The sequence below is a fragment of the Paramisgurnus dabryanus genome, chromosome 8 (assembly GCF_030506205.2).
Source record: "Paramisgurnus dabryanus chromosome 8, PD_genome_1.1, whole genome shotgun sequence".
Lineage (NCBI taxonomy): Eukaryota > Metazoa > Chordata > Actinopteri > Cypriniformes > Cobitidae > Paramisgurnus > Paramisgurnus dabryanus.
The window spans coordinates 29,306,949-29,332,930 of NC_133344.1; the positions used below are offsets into that span (position 1 = coordinate 29,306,949).

A 25,982-nucleotide genomic window follows, 5' to 3' on the forward strand; every position below is an offset into this window, starting at 1 on the left:
TCATACTGAGATGGCAGGTAAATTAGTCATGCTTTCCCTCTGGACACATTAAGACTGCCAGGCTGGGGTCTCTGCTGAATGCTGGGTTTTGATCTACCATAAAAAATGCATAGGCATAGAAACAGACTAAAGTTTTTGTTTACATACCACCAGAGAATATCTTGAATCTGTGGGTTTTATCAGGTGTACTGTATGTTTATATTTATAAAACATACTGTAGTTCCAGCTTTAAAATCAATTTGGATGAGCCACAAAGCTGGTTTAATAATGATAAATGCACATCTGTTATCACAGCTTTTGTATTCATGTGCCAACATTTAAGAATAATACAAGAATATAAATTATAAACTACAAGCTGTACACTGTCAGATAAAATTGTCAAAATATGTACCCCAGCTGTCACTAGGGCTGTACTCTTTTAAAAGAGTTCATATTAATACCTTAAAGGTGCATATTGGTACTAAATGTTTACATTTCTGTGCCTAATAGAACATATTAGGAGCTTTTAAGGAGTACGGCTCCAGTGACAGCTGGAGTACATATTTTGATATTTTTTTCTAACAGTGTATATTATATTTGAGGGAAGAACTATTAATAATTAATCTGTTTATACCACATCGGTGTGATATATCATACTGTAGGGCTATCACTTCATAAAAGCAATCAGCCAATTAAATCTATATATTACAGTAATGAGAAGACCCATTTCCCATTGTAAAATTAATGTAACCTATACCCTCTCATGACTTACTTATTATGTTTGCTATATTATGATGTGTGGCATTTCTTAGCAAGTTGCACAATAAGAAACTATATTTTTTGCATGTGCATTATAGGATGTGTTACTTTGATGTATGAGTCTTCTTCAAAAACCACTTCATGGCAATAATGTATACACATACTGTACTGTAAACAGAGTCGCCAACAAGAAAGGGATTTGAATTCTTAATAACTTGAGGACATTGTAATAATTACCTTAATTAAAACTGCCCAAATAATTAGCTCATAAACAGCTCATCTGTGCCTTTTCCCTTTCAGGGACACAATGATTTATTTGGCCAATTCAGCCTTGCTTGTGCATTGAGTTGGCATATGTTGCATAATATTCATACCCATACCCTGAAAGAATAATGAAATAAAAAGCAAAAGACACTGTATTAATTAACTCACATTAAAATGATTATAGATATCAATTTGTTGGAGTGATACAACCCTCCAATGTCAAACTGTAGTGTTTTTATAAAGCATTTTTGGCAATGCAGAGCTTGATGACCCTTCATTGAAAATCTATGTACGGTATACTGTCCATGTCCAGAAAGGTAATAAATCATCATCAAAGTAGTCCTTGTGACATCAGTGGGTCAGTTAGAATGTGTTGAAGCATCGAAAATACATTTTGGTCCAAAAATAACAAAAATTAGGACTTTATTCAGCATTGTCTTCTCTTCCGCGTCTGTTGTGAAGGGCATGCCCAAGATTAAAGTCATGTGACTGCAGTGACGCAGATGACGTACGACGCTGCTGACGTGTTATCTGGTGCGCCCCAGCTGTCACAGCAGTCACGTGACTTTAGTCTTGCGCTTCCCAACAGACGTGGAAGAGAAGACAATCCTAAATAAAGTTGTAATTTTTGTTATTTTTGGACTAAAATTTATTTTCGATTCTTCAACACATTCTAACTGACCCTGATATCACATGGACTACTTTGATGATGTTTTAATAACCTTTCTTGACATGGACAGTATACTAGATTTTCAGTGAAGGGTCAACAAGCTCTCGGACTAAATATAAAACATCTTAAACTGTGTTACGAAGATGAACAGAGGTCTTACGAGTTTGGAATGACATGAGGATGAGTCATTAATGACATTATTTTCATTTTTGGGTGAACTATCCCTTTAAGTATACAACCAGGTTGACACATTTGCTTACAGCATTTCCAGTGTTAGTCAATATCCAGTGTATTTATGTTGGTTACTATGTTAATGATGTAAAGAACTGTGATCATCAGCAAGTGATTTATCCAACAACACCTATGAGGTGTCACTGTAGAAATAGAGGACTGAAAAGTGGAGTATTGCCTCTGCTTATAACATATACATGCATATACTGTACTTATAAGCATACTGTATACTGTGTTGTGTACAGAATTACTGATTGCTACATAATGAACAGATGAATCAGATGCAGTAGTTTGCTAATGTAGATGAGAAAAATTTAGTGCATTGTATATTTTTGGAGCTCCAGATAATATTTTGTACTTTGTATGATGTAACATACACATCACATCCCAAAAGATCCAATAAAACAACTACATTTGACCATTTAGGCACAAAAATCTGAATGTGTTTTTTGTAGCCTGCCTGAAAATAAAAAGAAAAGACTGAAATGTTAAGCCCAATAAGTTATTACCAGTCAGCCATCCCTTTAGTGCAAACTAGAAGTCTCATGCATTTCTCCCAAAGCAGCATCCATATTTTACAAGGATCTGCCATCAATCATTGGATGTGTCCTTTGGCAGACTGCTACTACCTTACCCGTCTGGGCTGCTCAATCTGTATGCGTTTTACTCTGATTTGAATCTGGCTTTAACCCAGCACATACTGTGACTATGGGCTCGCATCCCAAATCATAGCCTATAATCTGGAACCTCCTGCAATGACTACTACTACTACTACAGTACTTTAACTCTCTCTCTCTCTCTCTCTCTCTCTCTCTCTCTCTCTCATGGTGGTTTTTATTGTGGTGGTTAAGTTTTAAGTTGCTGTACAGCTGTACAGTATATTTACAAAACTATTGCATAATAGGGACTACAGAGGTCTTCTACTGGATGCTGGAAAATGGCTGCAGGCAGTTACTACTGTTCAGACTCAAAATTTGTCACTACTTTTGTTTAAAATCTAAGATTTGTTACTAAATATTTCTAAATCCAAAATTTGTTACTAACTTTGCCTTAAATCTAAGATCTGTCACTAAATCCGTCTTAAATCTAAGATCTTTCACTAAATCTGTCTTATATCTTAGATTTGTCACTAAATCTGCATTAAATCTAAGATTCGCACTAAATTAATCTTAAAACTACGATCTGTCACTAAATCTGTCTTAAAACTAAGATCTGTACCAAATCTGTCTTATATCTAAGATATGTCACTAAATCCGTCTTAAATCTAAGAATTGTCACCACATCTGTCTTAAATCTAAGATTTGTCAATAAATCTGTTTTATACTCACTGTTTTATGCACTCACTTCATGCTATAATCAACACAAAAGATCAATCAGATTAATAGTATCTCATGTCTGAATCTCACTGCTTTAGATAAACAAATCCCAGTGGGTTTTAACTATGCTGAATAATTAATGTAGACATTATTAATCATAACCATGGCATCTGAGAGATTTCATGACTCAAATTGTGGTTTCTGCAAGTGTTGAAACTAGCTTGTCTAGCATTAAGCTGTTTAGAATGTTAAAGGAATAGTTCCCCCCAAAAATGTATATTAGCCCATGATTTACACACCACGTGTTTGAAGACCATCTTTCATGAAAAAAGTTATCCATATAACTCCAGTGGGATACAAAGCGAAAGGTTTGTGAGAGAAAAAGTTTCATAACTATTCCTTAAAATCTGCAATCCGTAACTTTTGCCTCTATATCGCCATCTCAGTTTCAAAAATAATGTTTTTTTAATTAAGTTATGCAACACTGGCATTTATTACCCGTCATCTTAAATTACAAATGAATATTTTATTTATTATTTATTTAACTGCTATGAATCAGTGTAAAGTAAAGAGACAGTTTAAAAAACAGGTTTTTAATGTACTGTACTTGTTCAATTATTGATTTTTGTGTATTTTTAACCAAATGAAGATATGGATCGTAGCTTTAAATAACTGTAAAAAATGTCTTGTTGCACTTAAATTTTTAAGTTTTAAAAAACTTAACTTAAACAATTCATTTCACTTTCTTGACGGAGTTGGTATCAAAAATAAGCTAAATGGGCTTAAGTTATTACAGCTTTATTTTTATCATTTATACTGTAGCAACTTCTAAATAGTCAAAAAAGTTTAATAACTTATTAATTTGTTGTTTAAACTTAAAGTGCAACGATACATATTTACAGTGCAGGTACATTAGTTAGAGGTAGATTAAAATGTATTTAAAGTACAAGCTCTTAGCAAAAACGTCCTGTAACTACCTTGGCAGTAACCACTTAAAGCAACAATATTGTTTATTATATAACAATCTACTTATGTATTTTATTATTAAAGGCACACCATGGAACTTTTTGGCCACTAGGGGGTGCTAGACATGTATTTTTCACGTCTAGCGCCTCTAAAGGCCACAAGCGCCGCAGCACTGTCGCAAAGGAAAAGAAGACAAAGTGTCACCAAGTGTGCCTTCCAGCATGTCAGGTGTCATATAATATATAATTTCATGGGTTTTATTATTTTAAAATGCCAAACGATCGCGTAGCTCACGTTTACAAGCCAGTTGTAACGGTGGTCACTTGGTTAAAGTTTATATTAAAAAAGTATTGCCTTAAAGGGGAATCGAACCCAGATCGCCCGTGTCGTAAGTCCATGACGCCACCACGGCTTCACAATGTCACATGATATAAGTCTCTCTCTAAACTCTCCAAGTAGCCTCCAGTAAAATTCACGTAAAAAGTATTGTTCGGGTGCCAGACAGGACTTATGCAAGCAATATAACATTACTTACTAGTACAAAAGCATGAGGGCCAAACAAGCATCGGTCAGTAACCCCTCCTCCTTTTTTAGCGAGTGCTGGCCCAATATAATTGATCCTCGTCCTTCTTTTTATTCTGTCACTCTCCCGTTTTCTGTTTCTGGTCTCCTTCGACAAAACCTTGGCTTTCTTTTTCTTAGTTGCTGCTTCGGCCATGACAAAAACATCAGGAAAATAAATAGTTGCGCTCTTACGTCCGAATTTGAGGAAGTGGAGGAAGTGACGTATGCTGTAAAGCAGATTTTTGTAGTTTTTTGTTTTGTGCTCGGGTTACTACCCGAAACACCACGTTTAAAAGTATGAGTAAAAGCAAAACAGGCCCCGTCAGGCTATTGGGGAAGGAACATGTCATTCAACCTATTTTAAGTCGATGTACCATCACAAGGGTCTTGAAAATATATTATGAAGGTTGAAAAACTACAAAGTGTCACTCTAAATCAGAGATATATTGATCTAAAACAGTAAATAAACAAGGTCAGTTGGGATATCATTCAATTTAAGGTTTTAAAGAAATGTTTAAAAATTACATTGAATTGACCCTCCAATACATACCGAGATTTAGAGCTTTAGCAGAGCGTGCTACAGTAAATGATTTTCTCAGCTTACTCAGGCTGATGCTGCAACACAATTGAGTTTATCATAAAAAATTCATATTGACCGACCATACGCTTATACAGTATGTAGCAAAATGCATACATTAAAAAAGGACAATCTCCAGTTATCAATTATCAGCATTATTTTAATAGCACTATAATAACCACACATAAACAAAATAACTGCCTATAAACTGCACTGACTGTGCTCTTACACACTCCACCTATACGGTATGCTCATAAACTTAAGGGTCATTTCAACTCAGTGTTGCCTTTCAGCATATTTTCTTATGTTATTAATTTTAATACTTTATACTGTATGCATTAAAATAGCCTTTAAATTCTTCTCTTACAATTTTTTCAGTTGCAGCAGCGCAATATTACAATGCCAAATGCTGTTAAGGGGTATTTTACTGAACAAACTGGGTGAGGAAATAGGATAATAATGTTTTTTATGCCTAACTTAAGTATGATCTATCATGTCCCTTGAAGTACTTTCACTAGTGTCAGAAATGAAAATTTTTATGAAATGGCCGTATTTGGCCATTTCACAGAAAATAATCACTTTGAGAGGATATGTTTTTCTTGAAGACCACAGCATTCAATGAATTAATATATTTATTATATAATATTATATTAATTTCAACTGTACTCTTTGAATTTACACTATTTTGCCATTATATTTTGCTCATGCAATTTATCAGTTGTGTTTTTATTACTTTTTGTGGCTTTGGTTAATTCCTTATCTCGACCTTCAGTCAAGTAAGACACCATTAAACTGCTGCACAGGTTCTTTAACAGATGTTTCTCACTTGCTCTCATCTGACTGGTTGAATGTGTAAAACATTTCTCTTGTGTCTCTCTTAGGGAGAAGATGCCGTTCCACCATGTGACGGCAGGACTGCTGTACAAGGGGAACTTCTTGAGTCGCTCTCTATCTGAACACAGTAACAGCGAGCAGCTTGCAAACATCTCTGTGGAGGAACTAGATGGTGAGCGCTAATGTTACAGACACGCACAACTATACTAAACAATATATGTGTCAGGACTCTGCCTTGAAGTCTTGTTATATTTGTATTTTGTCATGGTGGCAGAGTTCTGGCAGTCCCTGGCCTTGTGTGGAGGTTCATGCCTTGTTTTTGTGTTTGGCATGTGCCTCCGGTGTCTTGTCCTGTGACCCCGCCCCCTCGTTCTCCTGCTTCTTAGTATCATTGGTTTTCTCCCATCACCTGTTCCCGCTCGTTATCTTGTTTGCTTTCTTCTATTTAATATCAGTGTATCTTTAGTTCTGTGCAGGTTCATTGTCTTCTGTTACTGGTGTTCGTGTCTAGTTATTCAAGTCAGAGTCAGAGTCAAAGTCAAAGTTTAGTGTTATCTGTCAGTGTTTCATGTTTTGTACCCCATCGTGGGTTTTTGTTTTGTCCAAATAAAGTGTTTTGTGTTTTTTCCCCGACATCGTTTGCATCTGGGTTCATTCGTATACAAATCCTGACAATATGTGACCCCATCTGTAAACTTAGCTCAAGTCATTGTTTATAATTTTTTCTAAATAAATCATCCTACATAACGTAAAGAACATTCTCTGAATATATAAGCTTGATATTTTTGGGTCATTTAAATTTGAGTACTTTTATCTAACTTTTACTCTTCTACATAACTTTTTATATTTAAATGTAGATGAATTCCAGATTTTTTTAAGGATTACACAAAGTGTTAATTATTGAGTGTTATACCCTCAGTGTTCTTATGTAAACCAGGAATTAAATCAAAATGTGTAAAGAAAAATGTTATAAGCCCTTGCTAAACATTTTTCAGCATGAATGTGAATAAGACGGATTGCTAATTATTGGTGAAGGGAAATGCTTTGGACTTATATTATGTAACTGACATATTAAATCCCCCGGGGACCTGCTGATATTCAGAGCTGCCACAAATCATTTAGTTTGTTGGTTTTGCCTTGACGCAATCTGTGAAATATGACTACTGGTACCTTGCAGATGCTGCATTGATTAGTATCAGAAGGTGGTCAGCAAATACTGTATAGCATCTTCATCAAATTTTAAATATTTTAAATATTGATATTCATAATATTTTAAATATTGATATTTAAATATTGATATTCATAATCAATGTGGACTGAAGCAAAGAAGCTTAAAAATGCACGAAACCATAATAAAAGTAAAATGACTCACGTGAAGCTCCTTCTGAAGCTTACAAAACTGACTAATATGCAATAAGTTTAAGTACATTGCAAATCTTGGCATCTGTCATTGTAACCACATGAAAAGAGCAAAGAAACCAGCACATGTTTCAAAATATCTCCTTTTACGTTCAGGGTTAGACAGGAGTGACCGAATTTGCTATTTGGGCTGAATTATTGCTTTAACATATGATTTCTTTGCATCTTTATATGTTATAGATCCAGTTATGTCAGATATAAAAATTACTGGAACTTTATTTATTTATTGTATTTTGAACTTGTATAAAAATGACCATATTACAATTATTCCACAGAAAACAATATCAGTACAAGTTCATACATAATCCTTGTAAGCAATATCATTAAGTTCGAAAAGGAAAAAGCTTATTACAGCATAACATAATTTAAAGGTGGACAGCATATTTTGTCGTAAAAAAATATTTAAACTGAAAAAACAAAGGCCCACGTGGGGGAAAACAACATGGCATAAACTGATGACACTACAGATGGGACTATGACTATGAACAAACACACTAAGGGTGCTTTCACACCTGCCTAATTTAGTTCGGTTGAATCCTACCAGAGTTCGATTGCTCAGTTGGTGCGGTTCATTTGGGCAGGTGAGAATGCAGCAATCAAACTATGGTTCGCACCAAAAGCCGTCTGTCCATGGTGTCTGCTGTATAATCCTTCTTTTTGTTTACTTCCGGGGTTCCGTTGGATTTTCGCGCACGTTGATTCTGACCAATCGAAAAGCAATTTAGGAAATACGTTCAAATAAATAAGGCCAATGATTAATGTGGATCTTATCACATGACTGAATTTTGGTTCGTTTCAACTGGTGCGTATCAGAGCAATCAGTGTGGTGTGAAAAGGAACCAAAACTGCTAAAAATGCTATGCATAAATTTTTGCTTTTGGTCCGGACCAAATGAACCGAACTTTAGATGTGAAAACGCCCTAAGACGAGACTAACTCGACACTAAACTTCACCAAGCTCAAGATAGGGAGCTCAAGGTAACAGAGACAAACATACCAAAACAATTTAGCACAGGACAGAACACACTGGGGCCTTAAAGAGGTTAAGCTAAACAAAATAAGAAAAAATGGTCAGGTGAGGGGAATTAACCAATAATGAATACTTAACAAGAAAAACAAGGGAGCGGGGCAGAGACAAGACACGGAAGCACACAGCCCAAACAAAAGGCCATGTGCTATCGCACAAAACATGGGTACTGCCAAGATCCTGCCACATGAACTATGAATAACTGCGACAGGCTGGCAGGATCATGACATATTTATTGACTTTCTAGTGTGGATGAATGATGCTTGTCCGAAGTACAAGCAGAAAGGACAGAACAAAATGTGTTTGAAGGTTGTCTTCAAGCGGTATTTACGTTCCAAAACAGACACAGTATGTATATATTCATGAGTTTGCCGCTGTGTACATAAACAAATCTAATGACTTTATTCTGCAAACGCTTTGTGCAACAGTATTCACAAAATTTTTAGTGTGAGAGAAAATTGCTCGCCTCATTTTCTTCAGACAGATGTTGTTAACAGGCTTTGAAACATTACTGTCATCGTAAATGTGCATAGCTGATTTAAAATCACATGTGCAGCTATAATTCTGTCGGTATATTTCAAATACATAGTGGCTGATAAACAGCTTTGAAAATTTAATAGCTCACATTTGACCGATTATTGTGTTTAGGTACATGCTGGTTTAACATGATTTGGTTTGAGCAAATTTTTTTTTTTAAAGGCCTGGAAAAGTTACGTACATTTCTGTACTGAATATACTATAGATCTTTCTAGTTTTGGTCAGGTCTTTAAAGTTTTATTGGCTCAATGTTGGGCTTGCACATAAGCGAATGAAATAACATCATCCTGTCCGATGAGGCCTGTCTGATTTATTAGGTGGCAAATTTTACTAGCTAACAGTTTTCTATTAGACACAAAGTGGCTTTTTAACAAGGGGAATGAGCTGTTGACTCATCCACTGTACAGCATTCCAACTTTCTTCAACTTACTGCAGACATTTGTACACCAGAAGATATTATTATTGAAATTTACTGAATAAAGGATTACTACCTGACATTCAAATAGAAATCTTTACTGTTTAAGTTAATAAGTCATGAAAGCTAATGTGCAACTGTATATCACACTGGTAGAGCACTGCGAAAAGTCATGGGTAAAAAAAATTATATCTTGTAATGGACTGTGAGTTGTTTTGGATAAATGTGTCTGCCAAATGCGTAAACGCAGGTCCTCACAATAAGTGGCCTGTGTACTGTATGCGCAGTCCTAATTGTTAATTTAAATAGATGAAAATAGTGCAGTGATGTTGTTAAAGCTTTCTAAGCTACTGTTAGCTGTAGTCAATTCCCAGGATTCTGACTGTACGTGGCTTTAGTATTCTGGAAAATAAGCCAATGTACCGTAGAGTTCTTTAGAGACCCGATACACCGGCTCTATTTAAAAACCCCATTCCTACGTTTTATCTTCACAGAAGATTTCTTTATAAAATACGCATTTGATAGAGCCAACAGATCATCTCTTCTGTTGGAGACAGATTCACAGGCAGAGTTTTTCCTAGTAGAGCAGATATCAAAATAAAATGTCAGCAACATGGCCTTCTGTTGTGTTTGTGCTGTTGGTGAAAATTCTGGTATTTATAGGATTTCCATTTCCATCCTAAATTCCGTGTACTGAACAATGAAAGGTTGATAAACGTTTGGAGAAGAGAAACTGCTCTGTGTTTGCGGTAATGTGTCATCCCTGGTGTGATATCAGCGATGAAGGTGGCAAATATCTGCGATAGCTGTTGATCGGTGGAGCACAACCAATAAATGTGGAGGTCTCACTAAGGTCCCGTAAGATAATTCACAGGTGTTGAGTTGCACACTTGTTTGTCTTGGCAGAGATCCGGGAGGCGTTCAGGGTCCTGGATCGGGATGGAAATGGGTTCATCTCCAAGCAAGAGCTTGGCATGGCCATGCGCTCACTAGGGTACATGCCCAGTGAAGTGGAGCTGGCAATCATCATGCAGAGATTGGACATGGATGGTGAGTCCCCCCCTACACACACACATTTACAAGTATATTTCCACTTCCATTGTTTACATACGGTATCATCTTAATAATTTTTGTTGTTTAACATACCCCTATCATAGCCCTCATGAAGATCTCATAATCCAATCATTGGATAAAAAAAACCCTAGGAGAAAAACCCTGTGGGTGAAAAGTCCTAGGAGGGGAAAAACCTTGTTAGAGAGCCAGATATAGCTGATATATTATATAATAGGTGCAATTTTTTACATTTTTATGGGGATTAAAACATAATATATAGGCTATGTATATGTATATATGTATATATGTATATATACACGGATAAGTAGATTAGATGGGGGCAGCTGGTGGTCATTGGTCTGACATTGGTTGGGCATCACGTTGAAGGAAGGCCAGTAGATCAGTGGCGTAATGACCTCCATGGCACCCGGAGCTGGGTCTGTTAGTCCCATTGTCCTCGGGATAGAGGACGAGACAGAGAAAGAGAAACAAAATCCTATTAGCGTAGGGGCCGTTCACATGTAGCGCAAGTCACACAGTATTGTGGTTTAATATCGGCTGAGTTCCAGACATGCTAACTATTGCGGCATAAGTATATTACACAGACGAGTTATGTAAATGCTTTTTTTCGGACATGCTAACTATTGCGGGATAAGTTAACTTACTAGACAAATTATGTGAATGCGGTAATGTGAGTGTGTGAATTTAAAGAGAAATGTCTTTAGTTTAGACTTAAATTGATCGACGTTTTTTGGCATATCATTCCAGAGCTTATGGGCTAGAGTAAGTAGGAAAAGGATCGACCACCTTAAGATACTTTTGATTCTCTAGGGATAATTAAGTAACCAGAATTTTGCGACCACAGTGTACGTGACGGATTGTATTCTGATATTAATTCTCTAAGATTCTAAGGTGTAAGGCCATTTAATGCTTTAAAGGTAATTAGCAATATTTTAAAATGTATGCGATATTTAACTGGTGGTAACCAGTTAAAGATGCCAAATTGGGCTTTTGTGGTTATACCTTTTAGATCGAGTGAGCACTCTTGCATCAGCGTTTTGAACCAGCAAAAATGTATTTACCTTATTTGCGTGACATCCCCCAAGTATCAATAATATAATCTTGAGGTCATAAAAGCGTGGATAAGCTTCTCTGCATCTGATGCAGACAGCATATGGCGTATTTTCGAGATATTTCTAATATTTACTAATGTTAACAAATACAAGTAATGTAAAGTGTTACAGTTTTTATGGATCTGATGCAGAGTGTGTGTGATTTGTTATTCAGAGACTGCTACACGTTCTGGAAACAAAAGATTGCAGACCGCAGAATCCATTACGTGCTTCAGTCTCAGTGTTACACCACTGAATTCAGTAGAGTTTTTATTCCCAAAGCAATTTGCTTCTTCTTATCTTCTCCAAGCCAGCCGAACTTTAAATAAAAGCCTGGCGTATTTTGTGGCAAATTTGCAGTGACATTTTATTTTTAGTACAAGGTGTCTATGTAGAAATTAACTAATAAAGCAATAACATTTTCTTGCTTTATGTGCATGTGGTCAGAAAGACAAAAGCTTTGACTTCACACTGTTCACTTTAATTTTTATTACAGCCTAATTCAGATATAATTACATTTTCATCACACTTAAATTGAAAATGCATCACGGCCACCTTGTAACCTCATATAGACACACCTTAAGGGTCTTTGTATAGATGTCTGTTCGCAATCACGTTTAAAGTCCCCATGAAATCAAAACTGACGTTTTGGGCTTTTAGTATAAATATGTTAGCCTTCATGATATCTACAAACTCATTCACATACTTCAGATAAGCATTCAAAACTTGCAGTCTCTCATTTTTGTCAATACGAATTAACAATTTTCATGAGGTCACTTCAGCTTATCAGATTCCAGGTTGTGAGGTAGACTATAGCTGTGTCCCAATTTGAAGACTTCTCTTCCTATTTCTGGCGTGAAGCTCGAGTCTGTCCCAAAATACAACTCCGGTGTGCCCTTGTGGACTCACCTCAAGGGTGCCTAAGGTCTTCACTACATGATGTCATCAAAGTGTGGACTCTGAGGAAGTCCATAAGTCCAAATTGTGCCATTTTGGACAGGGCCTATGTAAGCTATTATTAAAGGCGGAAGTGCCACATAAGAGCCCCACCCTAGCTTCCTGTTTCGGGGGAAATTTCATAAACGCAAAGCACTTCAAGGGGTGTTTAAATAGAAACACCTCCAATGACTTGTCAGTAAGATTACGACATTAATTTGTTTTGCAGGTGACGGACAAGTGGACTTTGATGAGTTCATGACGATACTCGGACCAAAGCTCCTCTCCTCTGAAACACGGGAAGGTTTCCTTGGAAACACAATAGACAGCATATTTTGGCAGGTAAGGACAATTTATGCAGGCACTTCTAAAGGACTGAACATCAAAGAACTGTGTTGAATGAAATGTCTAAATACTTCAAATTGCATAATACATGAAAAGCTTTGTGTGTTAGGCTGACATTTACTACAGCATGAACTAGGAAAGAGAAACATGTCCTGGGTTCGGAACTGGTTTGGGATTAGGAGCTTTTGATAATGTTGGACGGTGATGTTGGAGTGTTCGTTCGGAAATAGTTAGATGTCATATAATTCAGATAGCGTGGCTGGGATCTGGCTGGGAGGAGACAAGATTTCTGTGGGTCAGTGTTGAGATAGACTGCTGTATGGTTACATCAGAAAAGATGAAATGGAGCCTATGCCAGCCCCAATTGGTGGAGACAGGTACTTCTGACCTTGGCTGACTCTATTGGAGGGTTTTTGCAAGACGTTGCTGAGTGTAGACAGCTTAATGTTTACAGAGGGTGAGCATATCACTTTTTGAATGATAACATGTAAGTTATATGGATATAAAAGACATAAAAAGAAGACTTAACTGCCATCTATTGTAGATTTATGTTGCTGTTGATATAAATAATAAACACCTTGGTGTTGTTTGGAGTGTGTTACCACCAGTTCACTGGCACAATTTTATCTTTGAAATTGGAAAGACTTCAAAGTTTCCATGCTATGAGGGCAAGTTTTACTAAGCGTGGCCATCACAGGGATTTAGGTGTGTAACAGTAGTTTGATCTTATCTGAATTATAATGTTCACGGATGATTCAGCTGTTGGCTTTAGGCTTCACTTCACACCTCAGCAACCGCAAAACCAATTATTACCACAATTAACTATTATGTTGATAATAAAAAATGTAATATAGGCATAATTAACTGCAATAATAAACTTCTATAGACATCCAGATTCAACTTTGTCATACTGGCAGCAACTATACTTGTGAATCACACTCAATATTAGGATTTTTTGCTGTTGATTCAGGGAATTTTTAAGTTTGATCTTGCAGTGATGTCTTTGTAAATTCATTGACTTCCAGAATTGGCTTAATGCTTCCTCTGTAAGGGGAAATTATCATTGAGACGACCTCATCCATCATTTGCATGTGAAGTGAGATGCATGATTCTCCTCATCATGAAGGACGAGTTTCCTGTTACATATATAATTTCTGCTTGTCTGCCCGCACCATTTACGGGGTATATCGGGAGAGTACAGGACAAACTGTAGCCGATCTTTAATGGCAGGCTCTGAATGTCTTATCTGAACAAAGTATACAGTCATATCATGACTTTTTTGATGCTAATTTATTCATTTATTTGTTGGTGATTTGTAAATGTGCTTTCGTCCCAGTTTATGTACATTGTTTCTTATCAAGTACAAAAACTGTAGGTGCTTTTTATACGCATTTTGTTTGCGTCTTGCTGTTTCCATTCAGCATTTTTTGTGGTAATCAAAACGTGTGCATTGAAATACATGGATGGTAATGAGTGAGTTGGCAGGTTTTGATAGGATTTGTCCTTTACATCAGTAGTTCTCAACTAGTTTTACTTTCTCATACATTTTATTGCTTTGGCTGTTAGCTGCGAATGATTCACCAGGCAAAACTCACTGTGCTGAGTACAAACAAGCTTAAGTCTCATTGCAAGTGAATCTTTACTTAATATACTCTGGGCTGGGGGGCTGTTTACATACAATATACTTTACAATTTAGCACCAAAATACCTCAATGTTCAGCTTTAATATAGAAGACAAAGTATGTGAACCCCCAGGAATAAAATGGTTTTCTACTTTGATTTGCCATAAAATGTGATCTGATCCTCAACTAGGTCACAACAATAGACAAACAAAATGTGCATAAGCTGACAACACACAAATAATTCTAGTTTCTTGTGTCTTTTTTGACAACACCCATTAAACATTCACAGTGCTGGAGGTAAATGTAAGTGATCCCTTGGATATAATAGCTTGTTGAACCTCTTTTGGCAGCAATTATTTCAAGCAAGCGTTTTCAGTAGTTCTGAATCAGACCTGCACAGAAGGAATTTTTGGCCATTCCCCTTTACAAAACCACTTCAACTCAGATATATTTGTAGGGTGTCTGATGAGAACCGCTCTCGTGAGGTTAAGGTTTGAGCTTTAGGCCACTCCAAATGGCGCATTTTGTTTGTCTTTAGCCAGTATTGGTGGTGGATTTACTTTGATGCTTAAGGTCATTGTCCGGCTACATCAACCAACTTCTAATGTGCTTCAAATGGCAGACAGCCACCCTGACATTATCCTGTAGGATATTTAGTAAAACTGGGGTGGTGATGGCACAGTGGTGTGAGAGACCCGGGTTCGAATCCACTGTGACACACCATTGTGTCCCTGAGCAAGACACTTAACCCATAGTTGCTCCAGAGGCGTCCGACCTCTGACATATATAGCAATTGTAAGTCGCTTTGGATAAAAGCGTTAGCTAAAAAAAAAACTTGGGAATTCATTTTTCCCTCGATGATGTCAAGTGGTCAGCAAAGCATGCCCAAATCATGATGTTCCCTAAACCATACTTTACTCTTGAAATTATGCTTACTGTTGGTAAGCTGTGCCCTTTGTGCCTCACTGTATTTTTCACTAACTTTTGTTTCATCAGTCCATAAAATATTTTCCTGTAGACACTGTGTCTGTTTAAAGACTGAGGTATGGCAGACTCATGAACAGAGATGTGTGCCAGTTCCAGTGATGTCTTCAAGCCTTTAGCTATTACTCGTTGGTTCTTCTTTACTTAATTGAGTATTTTGTGTGTGCCTAAGGAGTCAACTTGGCTGTGCACTCAATTCTAGGAAGAGTAGCTACAGTATTTAACTGTCTCCATTTATATACAATTTGTCTAACTGTACACTGATGGATGTCTAAACATTTTGAGATTGTTTTGTATCCCTTTTCAGCCTTATGGAGTGCAACAACTCTTCATTGGATATCTTTAGAGAGGTATGGTTCATAAGAGCTGATGCTTCTTAAGGACAACAATCTTAAAATGTTTAAGTGGCTTTTAATCAATTAAAGTTGCACTTTCATCATAGTTTCTCTTATTGTCTGACCCACAAGTTGATAATCACTGCTTTATATGCTATCTGAATATAGTCTGAACGCTGTACTGTTCTTCATGATGTGACTACTGAAAGTATCCTGGAGCGTTGATGCTGTCAGGACTTCAATTATATTTTATGAATCACTCCCCGGTCTTCTGCTCTTATTTAAAGTATTTATTTTCCACCTCTCTGCTGTGTCAGGCCAATCTGTAAGTGCTTCATCACTTCAACGCTTCTAAATGCTCAGAGGGCCTCTCCAGGCAAAGCTGGGTCATACTTCACTTACTGGTGTCTCAAGCAAATATCTGTCCTACAATAACTGCTATGTCTTGTGTTTTGTTTTATTGCATGGGTGCTTATGCTTATGATATCCACTCTCTGGTCGCTAGCAGAAAAAGGTATGAAAGCTAGCACTGGTATTCTTTTGAAAAGTTCTAATATGTACCATTTAGGAAAAAATATGTACTTTTGGGTTACCAATATATGGTACCCTTATTGGGGACACCAAAAGTTGTGTTTTTGAAAGTGTACCGCCCCATTGACAGCTTTTTATCTTTTTTCTGAGAGTGTGATGTTATCCTCATTAAATGGACTGTACTGACACACCACATTTTGACAATAGTGTAACCAGATATTAAAATATATACAATATATGCACATGACTTTACATTGTCTTGTAATTAGCAAGGTTTCCCCTTACAAGCATTTAATTGATCATAAATGTATTTCTATTCTGAAAGATAGCAGCAAAATAAAATATATACTCAGATCTTATCATCTTGCAACATGTTTGTCTTTTATAGCAAAATCGGAAGGAACAAAATGTTTTTAATATCTTGCCACTTATTTCTCTCATACAGATGGTATCTTTTTATAGTTCCTTTCTTTGCAACAAGCTTCCACTTCAAATAATATTTTGAAGATCTAGTTGGAGTTTGCCAGCATTGCACTAAGAGCTCTCGTGTTTACTTTCAGTCTGTTTCTGTCTTATAAGCAGATAAGTAACCTTTTTTCCTTAAAAACACTGCGGTGAAAAACAAAGGCAGTATATTAAGCTTGGACTCCCTTTTTGGACTACAGCAAAAAGCTTTTAAAAGGTCAGATCAGAAAAGAAATTGCCCACATGTCAAAAACAGGAAGGTAGCTCCCCCCAAAAAACAACTATAATAGTTAAAACACACTAATATAATCATATAATATAGCACTCTTAATAGCGAATAAGTTATGCTATTAAAACAAATGACACCTAATGAATGAATGACAGCAAAAAATACTTATTTCTTTTTTACTATTGCTAAGCTGGGGTACACTTTAATGTCCTAACAATGTAATTAACATAGTATTTTCCTGTTTTTGGACATTCTTGTCAATTACACTACAGTATAAATTAACTACAGTGATGTATACTGCACTGAACAGAAAGAAGGAGGTCGATTGTATAAGGCCGTCCACAGCGAAAAACTGATTGGTGTAGTTATCAGAGAGAAAGAGACCAATCAGCTGTCCCTTTCTTGCTTCCTCTTGTTGCTCGCAATATCAGGGTCTGTTTACACTTGGTATTAAGATGTGTTTTCATCGATCGGATCACAAGTGGACGAGAGAGACACATTACGTTTACACCTGGTATTTAAATTTGTCTCTTTTGTCCACTTTCGACCGCTTATGTCTGGAATACTGTGAGGGGGTGGTCTTTGAGACGGTGGGCGAGTCTATCTGCTGTCATTCAAACCTGAGCGGGAGTAATTATGAGTTTATATGGACACGAACTAATATTATGTCGGAGTCCACTGCTTGTTTAGCAAGTAAACATGCTGCACAGTGTTTTGCACGTTTATATGTTGGAGCTTTCTCTGAATTTTCAGCGCAATTGATGAAATAGGATCGCGCAACTTTCACGCTTTCAAAACGAAACTACGGAGAACACCCGCATTAGTTTTATCAATGAAAGGCTAAAAATAGCGCTGTTCACCGTATGTTCATGCCAGAAGTCAAAAAAAGACGTAAAACTTGTGTTTAATACCTCAGATTAGATAAATGGGCGGAGAGAAGGCGGTCGCGTGTGGCTGTTCGAACACATTCAACCACATATGCGTTCCGCAACTCCAAAGCGATCCGATCGAAATTGGTTTCGACTACCTCTGGATGTGGTTGAAAGTGGTCGAAAGTGGACGCGTTCAAAACGTTTTGAACACCGTTTACACCTGGCATTAACGTCGTCCACTTGTGATCCGATCGACGAAAACGCATGTTAATGCCAAGTGTAAACAGCCTCTTAGTCTCTTCAGACTGAAACCTTGAAAAAACCATTTGTACCTCATCCGTCCAGGTGAAACTTAATATATTAGGCTATAAAATGATATTTTGGGGTATAATTTTGCTATGATGACATGTACTGGGATAAGAATTTCAATTTAAACCGCCAGGATTAATTGTATTTTATTAAACATTATTACACGGCTCTCTGGAATGCTTGATTCTGATTGGTCAGTTGAGACATTTGCAGGTCCGTTCTTTTCAAATAATAACCGCTCCAAAGTAATAACGCATAGCCGGTACTACTTGTATGATTAAAATCGCTCCGCGCCAATAAAGATTACTGTTTGGCGCCATCTTGTGACAAACACTGGACAACCACAATTAAGAATGGATTTTGACATTAATTTTAACATGTACGGAAAAAACAAAACATTTTGAAACATTCCGCTTCGCGTCGGGTCCTGATCACACTGTCGGGGCTTATTTCCCGATAACTACCGGCTGCCTCTACATTATCCCTTACATACACTATTCAGGCATTAAGGGCAAATAACGTACCCATTTATTTATTATATGATATAAACACAGCATACAATGTCACAACTTTTTAAAAATGTACTGAAAATATTCCAAGTGTACCGAGGTCAAACTATCGATTGATTTCAAGAAAAGATGCAAAAGTGGTGACAATCCGCTGTAAATATCAGATATACACCAATTCAAAAACTGCCGCCAGAAGAAGCAATGATACGGCAGCTATGATTGTGAAAAGGCATTGGCTCTCGTGTGTCTTGTGACTGAATGCATCATTACGTCAGCTAAGAATGTGAAGCACTATTGGCTCTTGTGACCGACTACGTCATGCTGGTTTATGTTTGAATGAGATCTGACTGTGTGTATGGATCACTGAGTTCTTCATATAAATTCATCGTATGGCTTCAGTTCGCAAGGTTTGCAACGCGAATGGATTGTAATACTTTTATACTGTTTTATTCAATAAATACCTGACTGTACTTTTACTTGCGTGTTGTTTTTAATATGGTTGAGAAGTGGTTGGGTTTAGGGTAAGGTTGAGGGTGTTAGATGCTCCAAAATATCTTTAAAACCATAAATGTTTATTAAACCGTTTCTAAATTTACAAATTCATGAAATTAAATGTGTCTAATCTGATGTATAAGGCAAAAACCTTAAAACGTAACAACAGATTGTATTTATAAGCTACTGCCGCTAGAGGACCCTATCCTAATGCCCTAATACATCACTTTACGTCGTAATAAGGTGCTTGCACAAAAAACCTATTAGGTCTCTATTTTCGGAGGTCTCCGTGGAGGCAGGATATTGCACCTTAAAAAACTTTGTTCAGCTTAAAAAAGTAAGTTACCTGGTTTCCCTAAATTTTACTTAATAGTTAATAATAATTGACAGTAACTTACTTTTTTAAGTTGAACCAACAAATATTTTTTACAGTTAGGGAACATCTCATATGTTGGGTTGTCTGTAGTTTTCATAAGAGGTTTGATCCATCTGGATCATTGTGTAATCTTTAGTTGTATAAATATAAATATATTTAGTTTTATAAAATAAATAAGTGTATAAATAATTTGATTTTGGGTGTAAAAATAAAACATTTAAAGCATTTTATGGTGCAATGCCAACATGCTTAACCTTTTTTTCAAATATCAAACATTGTCATTTAGAGAGGATATTACAAATATTAAATAATAAGTGGAGGTCAGGATGTGGTCAGGATGTATTAAAATACTCCGAGCATCATATTCATATCATATTTTAGAATTATGCAGTTTCTCTACACTACTTGAAGAGATACTTTAATGTTGAGGGAATGATGTATAATAGAAAGATATGTTTGTTTTGCTATAAAAAAAATGATCAAAACAGTAATAATTAGATTTAAATAATTGATGTAACTTAACACATTTAGTACTGAGTCAAAATATTTTGCAATACTATTCTGCATCCATTTTTCCCAATGTGTGCAAGTATAAATGTGTTTCTACTTTGTCATATACGTCACACTGCTAAATCATACATTAGATCACTTGTAGGCTACCACATCATTTGCACATTTCTATAAATGTAACAGTGCTTGTTGGAGTGACTTTGCCATATAGGCGGACTGTTTTCTGCACTCTGCACTGTGTGTCACAGCGTGAAGCTTCAGAGAAGCTGGAGATCTATGAAGTTGAGAGACCCTTTATTCCTCACAGATCTGAGGATAAAACAGATATTCACTCAGGGCTCATCTATAAACAAACACACGCTCAGTGTCTCCACAGAAATCAGAAATGCTCGCATCAAACCCAGATTAGCGAATTAATGCCCGTGTCTGCGTTTTAATTACGATGTGTCAGGTTTGTTAATCTGCCCCAAAGCGGGAGCCCACACTGTGCCCGACTAATGAGATGAGGATTTTGTCAAAGAGATTGCGGTGGATAATGACAGATCTTCGTGAGCATTCAATGAGAAATGATGAGAAAATTAGAAGAGCAAGAAAATCTGTTCCCCAAAACCTCTTCAAAGCATTAACCTTGGTGTATGTCCCATTTGAAAGACAAAGGCGTCCATTGATTTACTTGCGGTCTTAAAATGTGATTGCGTCATCTATTATAACATAAACCACAGTTAGCCGTACAGCCATTTCCCAATTTTGCTTTATGTATCATTATTATTTAGTACACCGGACTGCCAAGAAGATGGCTCAATACATAAAGTAATGCAAACTGGTCATAACACTGCAGGCGCTTTTAATATTTTTATAACTGAAGGTCTTTGGGGCATCTCTGAGAAACAAAAAGTGTTTTCGGAAAACTGAGCTTTTGCCAAGCCTGCACCCCGATTCATGCTTTGTTATACTGTAATAATCCCAACATTTTAATAATCTTATTGTTTATGCATGAGAAGCTCTCTGGACCGTAATCTAGTCGGAAATATTACAACAAATGATATATAACTGTCTAACCACAGGCGGTTTGATGGAGTAGACATCATTGTGTGCAGATGAACAGGAAAAATGGTTTTGCATAATAGGAACAGCTTATGATAGAGACATTTTTGAAGCTTTTGTCAGGAGCTCTTATATGGTCGATTCAGATTTGATGATCTCTATTAAATATTGACAAGGTTTATCTCGCTCAATATGTGTGCGTTAGATTTTTCAACAAAATGGCAACAGCTTTGAAAAGCAGAGCAGTCTGGATCAGTTATAGCTTGTGCCTTTTGTGAGGGTTTTTGTAGGTTAAACTTGGCTTTCAAGGTCACATTGTGAATTATTGGTGTGTGTGATGCAAAGAAACTAATGCAAGTTACTTATGAAGTATATTGAAAAGTTTCTGTACATTAAAGGAAAACATCACCGTTTTTCAATATTTTACTATGTTCTTACCTCAACTTAGACAAATTAATACATACCGATCTTTTTTCATTGTGTGCACTTAATCTTTGTACAGCACGTCGTGAATGTGCTAGCATTTAGCCTAGCTCCATTCATTCTTTAGGATCCAAACAGGGATAAATTTAGAAGCCATGTTTTCCCTATTTAAAGGCTGTTACATGAGTAGTTACACAGGTAAGTATGGTTTGCCCTTGGGCGCAGTGATATTGACAGAATTTTGAGCGAGAGGGAGAGTCCTCAGAAGTGATGATGTTACTGCGCACCAATGCCGTAGTGCTGTAAACTAAGTGCTCTTCCGTCATACAATGTAGTTCTTATTTTTATCCGCTTAAAAATTGTTACGTTTTATTTTGTGCCACCATACACAGTCTCATGTAACAGTCTTTAAATAGGGAAAACATGGAAGTGTTTGGTGGCTTCTAAATTCATCCCTGTGTGGATCCTAATGAATGAATGGTGCTAGGCTAAATGCTAACACAGTCACGACACACTGTACAAAGATTAAGTGCACGCATTGAAAAAAGATAGGATGTATTCATTCATCTAAACTGAGGTAAGAACATAGTAAAATATTGAAAAACTGTGGTGTTTTCCTTTAAGTACGTAGAGGAGACCGGAAGCTTTTTTTATTCCAGTGAATATTAGTCAGCGCTGGCTTTTTTAAATACAGTTAAGGCACACACTGTAACTTAATCTCTTGACTACAAAAAAGTAAAATAGATGCAGTTTATTGAACATATGGAGCTTTTTGGCTATTATGAAAACCCTTTTTGGATATTTGTTTAAAATTTAAACTCATTATATACTTTTAGAAAATGTTATCACATAACATCATATACTGTATAATGTACTGTACAAACAGTAAGGCTTTAGCGCTCCCATATTTAAACCTGCAAAGTGCAATGGGTTTGGAGAATATGTATAGGCAGCAGGTTGTTATTGCAGAAATAAGACCAGACACTGTGATCAGGTGTCTTGTATCACACTGAAGGGGCTTTTTTTACGATAACATCCTGCTACCTGTACATTTTCCCTCTTATTACACAACTATTTACCTTATAAGTAAGGTAAGGAACATTAAATATTAATTTGAAATTTAAAAGATTTAAATAATTTATTTTTAAGATTTTATTTTAAGACAAAGATGTTCAAATGTCACGAACTAGCCATTGGGTTAAATATAATGTCACTAAAAGATTATTAAAGTTATTAAAAAATATTTGTAGCATCCAGGTTACCATGTTTTATTAGTTTTGAGCAGTTGTTATATGGGAATAACAAATCTGCAAATGTTGCTACTCATACATAATTTGAAAATATAACCTTGATATCTTTAATACTGATTGATTAAAGTCTCGTTAACCATTGAAATCAGTGTAAAATGATTTAAACTTTAATGCTTCAAATCTCATATTAGACCTGCTTGTGAAATCCTTAGCTTGAAGACAAATACAGATGAATACTTTATCATTATTAGTAAGCATATGGAATCGTTGGCTTCCTCTTAAAAATGTTTTTATGGCTTTACCCTTCTTTATTTTTGTAAACATACTTGCAAAACAGCAAGTTACAAGCATGGTGTTATTTTATTTTTGGCCAAACTGTTCTGTGTAGGTTCATATGAAGAATTGTGGTGTAGGTGGAATGAATTATGAAATTCTGTGAAATAAAGTATAAAAGGAGACGCAGCAGGTGGCAGGTGATTACAGTTCTTGTCACCATTTTTAACTCCACACTTATGACACTTACCTTTCTAACATTCACAGCCCTTAGTGAAATGACTGAACAGCTCGCCCACTTCACAGTAATGTGTCGGTTTTCATTACCCACAGCTAAAATCACGGATGTTTTATTTGTCTGTTGTCAGACTTGTTAGTTATCAAAACCACCAAATTATGTCACCACATTCCTTCTGTATGTGAACCCTGTCTGGCTTTCTCTCAACAGCAGAAAGGTCTTGGTTTCGAATCCAACAGAACATAATAAAATGTGTATCTGTAAATTTCTTTGGGTTAAAGAATCTGCCATATATAGATCCTTGAAAGTTGTTGACTAAAAGCATTGGTCCAGCCTTTATTGAGGCTCTAAAATCTTTCTGGATACAGGTTTGCCTCACCTCTGATTTTATGTGACATTCAAGTTAGTGATGCTTTTCTGTAGCTCAACTGTTAGAGCATGGTGCTAGCTGATGCATGTAGTTATAAAATGCTGCTTTGGATAAACGTGTCTGCAAAATGCATAATTGTGACCCTGTCTTCAAAATCCAGGCTAAAGTATTAATAATGGAGCATCAAAGTTTGATTTCAATCTTTGACATGACCTCACTCAGTCAATATTAAAGATACCCTCTTAAAAATAAAGGTGCTTCACGATGCCATTGAAGAACCTTTCTGGTCTAAATGTTTTTTTAAAGCACCTTTAACAAGGTTATTTAAGGAAAAAAATGGTTCTTCAGATTATAAAATGTATAAAAGAAATGGTTATATAAATGGTTCTATGGCATCGCTGTGAAGAACCTACTAAGCATTTATTTTTTTGTATCAAGTGCATCAAGGTTATATTTTTACACACTGTTCTTTACTGTATATAGGACGATTTAATGTAGAAAAAAAGATTTTAGCTTGGTTGTCACAGACAAGGTCACTTACACTACAGTATTTGTTGTCATGTTTTGATGTTTTTTTTTATTTAAAGGGATAGTTCGGCCAAAAATGATATTAAACCCATGATTTACTCACCCCCAAGCTGTCCGATTTGCATATGTCCATTGTTTTTCAGACAAACACATTTTCGGATATTTTATAAAATGTTTTAGATCTTTCAGTTGATTAAATGTAATGTTACGGGGTCCACCCATAGTCCACGACCTTCAAGTCCAAAAAAAGTGCGTCCATCATTCACAAATTAAATCCAAACGGCTCCAGGATGATAAACAAAGGTCTACTGAGGGTAATCCGCGTGGTGTCCTTGTAGAAATATCCATATTTAAAACTTTATAAACGAAAATAAATACCTGCCGGTAGTGCCGCCATCTTAGACTCCTCTGTATTCAGGAAAGAGCGTTAGCGTAGTGTATGCACTTTTCTTAGTGACGTATGACAAAATCGGAGGGCGGGGGCACAGAGCAGCAGCAAAGTAACCTCCGTAGGCTGCGTAAGCTCTCATCCTGAATGTGGATGCGACTAAGATGGCGGCGCTACCGGAAGGTACTTATTTTCATTAATAAAGTTTTAAATATGGATATTTCTACAACGACACCACGCTGACTACCCTCAGAAGACCTTTGTTAATCATCCTGGAGCCGTTTGGATTTAATTTGTGAACGATGGACGCACTTTTTTTCACTTGAAGGTCGTGGACCCCATAACATTACATTTAATCAACTGAAAGATCTAAAACATTTTCTAAAATATCCGAAAATGTGTTTGTCTGAAAAACAATGGACATGTGCAACTCGGACAGCTTGGGGTGAGTAAATCATGGGTTTAATATCATTTTTGGACAAACTATCCCTTTAAAGAACATTATCACAGCTATGTACAATATATTGCATGAATTATTAAGCCTTTTTCTATTTTTTTCCGGTAGTGACACTTGTTGCGTTAAATGAAATTTATCTAAAATGCCGTGTTCCCAATAAACGTGTCATGAATTTAGGAGTCATGTATGAAAGCTTTCTGAGTTTTAATGACCATATCGGCAGTGTTGGTAACAGGCTATTATCACCTTCATAACATCTCTGAGGTACATGATGTTCTTCCTCTACTGATAGTGGGACATTCATTCATGCATCGTTACATCAAGGCTTGATTACCGCAAAGTGTTTTGGCTGGCTAACCAAGCTGAATCAAACTCTCACATCACATTCAGAATGAAGCCGCAGGAATGCTGACTGCTGCAAGACTGCAGAATCACAGAATCACAGCGTTTAAAATCAAATCTTTCCTTAGTTATCTGTGATCTACAGACCCTGCAAATGTTTGCAATTATTACAAAATACACCCAGAATATACGAGTGAAACTGTACTGTAAAAATGGTTCATTCACGCAACCTATATATTTTATATGCTATACAACACAGTTTAAATGAATTCAAGCCAATTATTGTATCTGTCTAGTCCCACCTAAACAGTGCTGTCCCTGTTAAAGGACAAGTTCGGTATTTTACACTTAAAGCCCTGTTTTCAGAATGTTTATGATGAAATAGAACGGTTTTGACTGAAATTTCGACATATGCGGCTGCCCCGAGAATTT

The 25,982-nt window shown here is 36.4% G+C and overlaps 1 protein-coding gene across 2 annotated transcripts in view; it reads left to right on the forward strand.

Moving 5' to 3' along the window:
- Window positions 1-25,982, forward strand: part of caln1 (calneuron 1) — a 69,227-nt gene that overhangs the window by 8,990 nt on the left and 34,255 nt on the right. For both annotated transcript variants that reach the window (XM_065281447.2, XM_065281446.2), the window contains exons 2-4: window positions 6,208-6,332; window positions 10,464-10,607; window positions 12,888-13,000. In XM_065281447.2, coding sequence (XP_065137519.1) covers window positions 6,215-6,332; window positions 10,464-10,607; window positions 12,888-13,000 — 375 coding nt within the window. In that variant the 5' untranslated portion in view covers window positions 6,208-6,214. The remainder of the gene's footprint in view (window positions 1-6,207; window positions 6,333-10,463; window positions 10,608-12,887; window positions 13,001-25,982) is intronic.